Source organism: Glycine max, chromosome 17 (genome assembly GCF_000004515.6).
Source record: "Glycine max cultivar Williams 82 chromosome 17, Glycine_max_v4.0, whole genome shotgun sequence".
NCBI lineage: Eukaryota > Viridiplantae > Streptophyta > Magnoliopsida > Fabales > Fabaceae > Glycine > Glycine max.
Genome location: NC_038253.2, coordinates 39,787,213 through 39,795,372, shown reverse-complemented (window position 1 = coordinate 39,795,372; position 8,160 = coordinate 39,787,213). Strand labels below are relative to the sequence as shown.

Sequence of the window (8,160 nt, the reverse complement as noted above, 5' to 3'; positions counted from 1 at the left end):
GTCAAATAATCTTTCGATTTGTCATAATCCTAATTCAAAATTGAAAAATTTTAAATTTTGAAAATTTAGTATATTTTTATAGCATTGTCCGAAATTTATTTCATGCACGCTATGCATACTTTGAATTTAGTTTTAATTTAAAAGTATATAAATAAAAATGCCATTTATTTTACTGAAAAAATATTTTATTTTCATTTTTTTATTATAACTAAGAACTTTCAAATTACTACCTTACTTACTTATTATATGCTTAATTTTTATGTCTCTCATTTATTGTATTTAACAATCATAATCTACCAAATATATAATATATTTATGATATATGAAAATTTATGATAAATGAAAGTAATTAATATTTTTTCTAATTAAAAATAACTGTAATTACTTGATTTGGAGTTTATAAAATAATTAATAATTTAAAATGTTATATTTTAATTATAACTAATTATTAATACAAATTTTAAGAAAACATTCATTATTCAAATTTTTTTATATAAATATTTATAAAAATATATATTTAACCCGTCATGCACTCTAGTTGATTAAAATGCACTCAAAATATAATTTGTTTATACTATCATTCAGTATTATATTATTATGTACAGTAAGATCGAATAATTTATAATAATTACTTTATATCATATTTGAGATGATTTCTCATTAGAATATATGTTTATCAAACAGTTTTAGTTAGATTATTGTTTTTTTAATTAGCTGATTTTTTTTTATCATAGGAATATCAATAAATAAGTTTTTTTTTAATTTATAACATTCTTTCAGACGTTCTTTCTAATACCATTTTAGTTTTTACCATCTTTTATTTTATTTTTTTTATTCTTAAAATAATTGTTGACTTTACTTTAATTTTTTTATAACGTGGAGTGTTATTATTCTCTTTTGTTATTTTTTTGGATATTATGTATATTACTCTTTTATATATTTTAGTCATTATATTATTTATTTTAGCATTATACTTTAGTGCGTCTAAACTCTAAAATACATTTAAAGGTAAATGCTGTAAGAAAAGAAAACATTTAAAGGTAATTGATGTATTCTATGTATCGCAACCGTAGCATATGACGTGAGTCGAAATATCATACCCAAAGTACTAATTAACTTGCAGTTATCAAATTGTTGTAGATTCTGTTGTCCAGAAATAGTGTAGTGAAAGAGGATTTATCTAATAATGACACTCTTGAGTTAATGGACGATGGTTAAGTTTTTTAAGATTTTTTAACCAAAATTAAGATACTATAAGAGAATCCGACGTCACGTGCCATATATCTTTGCACATTCCTGGGGGGAAAAGCATCTTTACCAATTTTTAACTTTTCTGAGAAAAACAAATTAAAGTTGCGTGTTTAACATCTCATAATGATCTCATCTCTAAGATTGCTTGCATTGATAGGTGAGGTTTTATTTTTATCTCCTTTTTTTTTTTTTTTAAAAAAACCCTCGTAGCCTCCGACCCAAATCTGAGGTTGGGTTTTTATCTGCTTTTCTTCTTAAAGAAAAAGTCAACAGCCTAAGGTTGGGGGACTATAAATAAATAAAACACTATATTATAATTATTCAAATATATAATATAAGATTTAATTAAAATATTTGAAAATATAATATAAGATTAATAGTAGAATGGATTTTTTTTAAAGATAATGATTAAATGTAAAAACATATGTAATTAAAATATATTTTTTTATAATTGATCTTTAAGTAAAAATGTAAGAGATCAAAATGAACTAATAACACACTAAAATTATAATTACTCAGATATTTTTTATCCATAAAATAAGTTTAAATTTATATAAACATGTTTATTGTTGTCAATTTTTAATAATAAAAAATCTTTTAAGATTATTTTATAAAATCATCTTAAAATGACAATCATTTTAAGACAGTGTTTATAAAATCATTTTATATTGATATTTTTTAAAATAGTTTTTGTAAAATCGTCTTAAATACTTATTTTTATTTATAAAAATACAAATGTATCTTTTTTTTAGATGATTCTTAATCAATCGATATTAAATCAACGTCGTAAAAAATCATTTTTTTTAATGGTGTTAAAAGTAAATTCTCTCAACAAATTCTTGATAATGAAAAAAAGAAGATTGAGATTGATAATATTATTAACTCATTTTCATTCATACTTCAATTACCAAAATGTTGATCTCCTAGTGATATATTCACGTACAATAACAATCCATCTTCAAACAGAAGAAAAAAAACACAATGTCACAAAAACATAATTCTCACCTAACATAATTTTGAACCTAATATTATATTGATTTTTCTAACTTTGCGCAGGTTAAATCTCATTAATTATCTACTAACAACCAATTTTAGTTAGTTAATTAATAATAATTTTTAGAAAGAAAAAATAATTATCTCTCCTATTTATTTCATGCACTAACTTCTTTAGAATCTCTCCCCTCTCATAAAAAAGCATACAAATCTCTCTCCTCGTTACTTAATTACTTTTTTTTATTATTTTAAAAGCATTTTTTAATTTTCTAAAAACTGGTAGCAGCATTTTTTCGGTGTATAGATTTTAGAAACCAGTATCATTTACTTATAATAGTAACATTTTCTATAAAGTAGAGTCACATTTACGCATATTATTTTCGTAAATACATTGTTTCTATTTTCTAAAATCTGCTAGTAGCCTTTATTTTAAAATTTAAAAAATATAATTTATTATGTTCCTATATATTACTTATTATAAGATTAAACAAACTCATCCTATGAATTATGATACACATTTTTAATGATTTAAAGTTAATTTTGTTAAAAAAATTATTTAGATTAAACGATTGTCAGCAAGTTCAAACTTTAATGATTAAAATTTTACTTGTTCGTAAATGATTTCAAGTCTAATATTTTTCATATTGTAATCAAATTCAACGTTTTTGTTCTGTCTAGATGACATTTAAGGAAAAATGAAAATGAAAAATAGAATTCTAACTATTAATAGAGAAAACATTATCGTATATACACTAAAAACATATTTGTAATATATATATATATATACATATATATATATACTGAGATTAATTTTAACACGTCAATTACCTTAAATAAACTGGCAACAGCCCCCGTCTAAACAAAAAAAAGTACATATCATAAATTATTGTAAAAAACTATAAATATCCTTTTTCTCATGAAATTATAGTACTATTTCCAACTTAAATATAAAATTATTAAGGCAAATAACTAAATACTAATAAGTGTTCCTAAGAGACTCATTAAAGAATTAAGAGTGAAAGTTTTTTATTGGAAGACGTAAAATTATACTTTTTATAATTTATTTTTCTACTTTGTTATAATTTACACTTTAAATACTTTTTTTAAAAGAAATTAAGACACGGTTAGAACACCCAATAATTAACTAGTTACTAACTAATGTAAAGTATGAATTAATTAATATCCACAAATTAATTATCATAGCATCCAGAAATCCTACTACTAATGGGATTTTTTATGAATACTACTTTTGTCATTTTCTGTCAGCTCCTTCATAGTAAAATAATAATGAATCATTGTAACATCACCCATCACTTCATCAGTTTTTGAATTGCGATGCAAAGTAATTGGTGTTCCTCACTTCGTACAATATTGAGGCCATTAATGGGGCTTGGTCAAGAAAGCCCTAGAGAAACCAAAATAAAAAGCGTCTTTACTCCAGCCTGTTACATTCTCAGTGCTCACGGTCACACCTTTTTCTCCAAGTAAAATTGTAAGTAACCCCCTTTATCATTAACTCTCTCTCTCTCTCTCTCATTAATGCAACTGAATCATGCAGATACGAAAATCAGAAAAAAAAAAAATGAACAAAGGAAAGACAAAAATTCCCATTATCCCACACAAACAATCGTGTGCAATAAGTTGCCCCAATGAGAGAATGAACTGAACTCCACCACCCAGAGTTGTTGAACATTTATACTTTGCTTTAACTTGAGATGTTTCAATCCAACCATCCCCACCTCCGTGATATTAGTGCATTCTCCGGCAAAATGACGTTAATGGATTTTCTTTACAAATTTTTTTATCAAAAGGAGTTTATTTTTAAACATATTTTAAATGGGGTCTATTTTATAAGGGTTCCATCAAAAGAAATGATAAAACAATTTTGTTATCATTTGCATTTGCAAAAGCATACCCGTATATGTCAACTTAAAATTCACATGTGTATCTGAGTTTCGTCATTATCATTGACAAAACACATATGCATTGTCCCATTAATGTATATCATGCCCATCTAGCATATCCAGCATGTTTTATCATGGTGACTGACGAAATAGGATAGAGGTTGGGTTTCGCCATTATGACTTGCGAAATACGAATAAGACGTAATTAAATATTATTTCCCAACAAAATAAAAACAATCAAAATAAAGTTAAAAATATATTATATCAATCATCAATTACAATCGTATTTAATTTTTTTTCCGTTAAAATCAATCATCCCTAATTTAACTACAAATAATTACAATCGTATTTAATTTTTTCCATCTATTTTTTTTGTTAAAATCAACCGTATCTAATTTTTTTCCATTAAAATCAATCATTCATAATTTAACTACAATCAATTACAATCGTATTTAATTTTTCCATCTAATTTTTTTCCATTAAAATCAACTATGCCTAACTTTTTCCGTTAAAATCAATCGTCCCTAATATAACTACAATCAATTACAATCGTATTTAATTTTTTTCATCTAATTTTTTTCCTGTTAAAATCAACCATGCCTAATTTTTTCCATTAAAATCAATCATCCCTAATTTAACTACAATCATATTTAATTTTTTCCGTCTAATTTTTTTTTGTTAAAATCAACCATACCTAATTTTTTCCATTAAAATCAACCATCCCTAATTTGACTACAATCAATTACAATCGTATTTAATTTTTTCCATTAATTTTTTTCCGTTAAAATCAACCATGCCTAATTTTTTCCATTAAAATCAACCATCCCTAATTTAACTACAATCTTACAATTGTATTTATTTTTTTTCTGTTAAAATAAACCATGCCTAATTTTCATCGATTAAAATCAGTCATATCTATTTCGCCAGTTCTACTAGCGAAACCTATGGGGGATGCATGCATGCATGACCATGTGGTGGCAAAACCCACATGCCTTTGAATGCTTTTCGCTTTGTTGCAGGATGTTCCGCGACTGGAGTTGGCGATATGCATGTTTTGCCAATCTTAATAGCGAAACCCCTAAAATAAAAGATCCCCTCCGGAATATATTTGAAAAGAAACTCCTTTTGATAAAAAATTTGTAAATAAAATCCATTCACTTCATTTTGCCACATTATCCCAAACAATTCATGGTGTCAACCAATTTAATTACATGTGCCATGCATAGTCTCGATCAATTTTGATATGATACCATATATGTGTAGAGTTTTCAATTAAAAATATATAGAATAAATTTTAGTTATTTTATCATGTAGTGAACATCGCACCCTTTTATGTAGTGTTTCTTTTAACGCTCATTATTTTTCATTTTTATCATATTATATATATTCCTTATTATATTTATATTTCTTTTTTTAATCCGTTTCTATTATAGGTGTTTACATATTTTATCATGTAGTTCATTTTTTTGTATCATTTAAATATTGACCAAAGTCATAGACACATAGTATTCCGCAACTATACAATAACTCTCCCTCTCCCCTATATTTTCCTTGAATTATTTGTTCATTTTTTTTATCTATAATTAATAGATTTATAGATAGGGGATATATGAATAGTAAAAACGAAGGATATAACCTCGGCACTAAGTTAAATATACACAGGATCACGCACGCACACACGTTTCCACTTTCCATCGCCTTCTTTAAAACTTTAAAAATCAAGGGATTAAAGAAGAAAAAAAATATTAATTTATACATATATGAAGCAATTAAAATTAGAAAATAGCAAGGTTCTAAAGTTAAGAATTTTGCGACGACTAACTAGTAACTAACTAATTAACAAGTTGAAGGGGGCATAAGATTCAAGCCTAATAGTTCATCATTTTCCAAAACCAAACGCGCCTTATTATTCGTTTCGGAGCTTTGAAGAATATAGTTAGATCCGTACTCATCAGGGTGCACCCTTTTCTTGGATTGGAGAGACACACCAAAAAGCTTGGTCTTGCAGCTGTTACTGCTAGCCTCTTCTTCAACAATGGTTATGGAACTGTTAGTGGGAGAAGAGTTCACAGCACGCGCTTGCTTTGTGTTGTTGGAGTAACACCCCAGAAATTGCTTCACTTGCCTTTGCACCGTTGAAACATTGCTCATAGGAGAGGCTTGTGGTTGTGATGATGTGTTGTTGTTGCTATTGCTATTAATGTTATTACTGCAGAGTAGAAAAGAAGGGAAAGTGTTGTTGTTGCTTGGAGCCACGGGCTTGACATGGTTCTGAACGAAGTAGATAATGCCGTTGTAAAGCTTCTTCATGTGTTCGATCTCCGACATGAGCATGTTGTTGCTTCTCCTAAGTCTTTCGTTGTCCTCAGAAAGTGCAGTGACAGTGTTGTAGTTGTTATTGTTGTTGTTGTTGTTGTTTACACTTGCAACTCCTCTTGGTGGCGAGTCACACCAATTGGGTATTATTAACTCGTCCGAGTCATGAGGAGGGGAAATACTGAGTCTGCTATTGTGGAAGGGAAAGAATGGAGGAACGTTGAGTCCAAACTGATGATGATGATAGTGGTGGTGATGGTTATTCATGGCTTGTACTTCTTGATGATGCTGGTGAGGGGTTTTCCTTCTGTGGATCTCGCACAGCAAGTTCTTCGCTCCTTTCTTGAAGAACTCATTCGCGAACTCCCATCTATCAGGCACAATCTTTCTAAAACCCTATTTAAGAAAAAATGTAAAACCATGTTAGTTAATTAATAGGAGCATGCAAAAATGTAACATCTTGAAAGTGAGATTAACATGGGTATGTTAAATGGGAGTTAGGAGTGCGCTGCCAATATTTGGATAAAACTAAGATGTACTTCCTTAAATGTTTTATGAGTTGTTTTTTTAATAGGAATTGGAGTTTTGCTTTAGTATATTAATCTCTAATGTAAATCTTTATTATGCAAATTCCTAATAAAATTCCAACACTAATAGTAGAACAACATCAAAAGTATATAATAATTATATCTAAGTTACAATTGTCTCTTAATGATGTTTCGGACAGAATCCTCTTCACAGAGAAGAAAATGTGAAAAACAAAAGGAAGAGACACATTATCGAAGAAACTCCAATTCTAATAGAACAACAAACAAAAAACATCTAAAAAACGGTATCTAAGTTCTGTCTCTTATATTTAGTGTTTCATAATGTATTGAATAAGATTGTCTCGGAAGAACGTATGAGTAGAAATTAAGAAAAAGAAGAGAGACATGATGGGTGTATGATACATACATAGGTGTTGAGTTGGCGAACGAAGCTGGAGAAGTTGTTGTGTTTGAAATAGTTGGGGAGAAGGTCCCTAGCGAATTCGGGGGGTCTCCAAACGACGAAGGTGGTGTCGCCTTCGCCCCAAGAGACTATGTGGTCGGTGGAAGGGTCCTCTACAAGTTGGTATGTTTTTGTAAGAAAAGGTGCAGGAACCGATTTGTGTGTGTCCAAAGACAACAAAATGCTTTCACAGTTGTCCAGTAGAAGAGCCATAGCTTTAGCTATGCTGCTATTGAGGGAAGAAAAGAGAAAGAGAAGAAAAGAGACAGAATGAAGATCAGAGAGAAAGAGACAGTGTGAGTGAGAGAATGGGAATGGTGCAAGCTAGATAAAGGAGGGGAGAGAGAAATTAATGCTGTTACTGTCTAATGTGGTTTGGCTCTGTCTTTTTCTTTTTTTCTTTCTAAATTGTGGATGTTGGTTTTGGAGAGTGGCAGGGAAATTGTTTTGTTATGGTGTTACTCAATTACCAAATTTATTAAAATTAAAAAATAGTAATTAATTTAATCATAATAATATTTTTTTCTTCTAATAATTTGTAATATATTATCTTTTTTCTTTTAATGAAAAGTATTTTTAATTTAAAAATAATTAATAGAAAATATTACAAATTGGTAGTAAAAAAAACATTATTTTAAATTTAAATCTTATAAATACAAACGAAAGAAATATATAAATATAGTGCATGTTAGTATTATTTTTACAA

At 27.9% G+C, this 8,160-nt stretch overlaps 1 protein-coding gene across 1 annotated transcript; it reads right to left on the bottom strand.

Annotated features, from left to right (window-relative positions):
• Positions 1 to 5,879: 5,879 nt before the first annotated feature.
• LOC100812466 (heat stress transcription factor B-4) lies at positions 5,880 to 7,785 on the bottom strand. Its single transcript, XM_003550286.4, has 2 exons — positions 7,419 to 7,785; positions 5,880 to 6,860 (listed from the first exon to the last, which is right to left on the bottom strand). The coding sequence occupies exons 1-2, from the start codon at positions 7,665 to 7,667 to the stop codon at positions 5,985 to 5,987; spliced, it is 1,125 nt and encodes a 374-aa protein (XP_003550334.1). The 5' UTR covers positions 7,668 to 7,785; the 3' UTR covers positions 5,880 to 5,984.
• Positions 7,786 to 8,160: the final 375 nt, after the last annotated feature.

Coding starts and splice junctions, on each gene's coding strand:
- LOC100812466 (XM_003550286.4), bottom strand. CDS start 7,667: ATGGCTCTTCTACTGGACAACTGTGAAAGCATTTTGTTGTCTTTGGAC. Junction 6,861..7,418: donor TTCGCCAACTCAACACCTAT/GTATGTATCATA, acceptor TTTCTTAAATAG/GGTTTTAGAAAGATTGTGCC.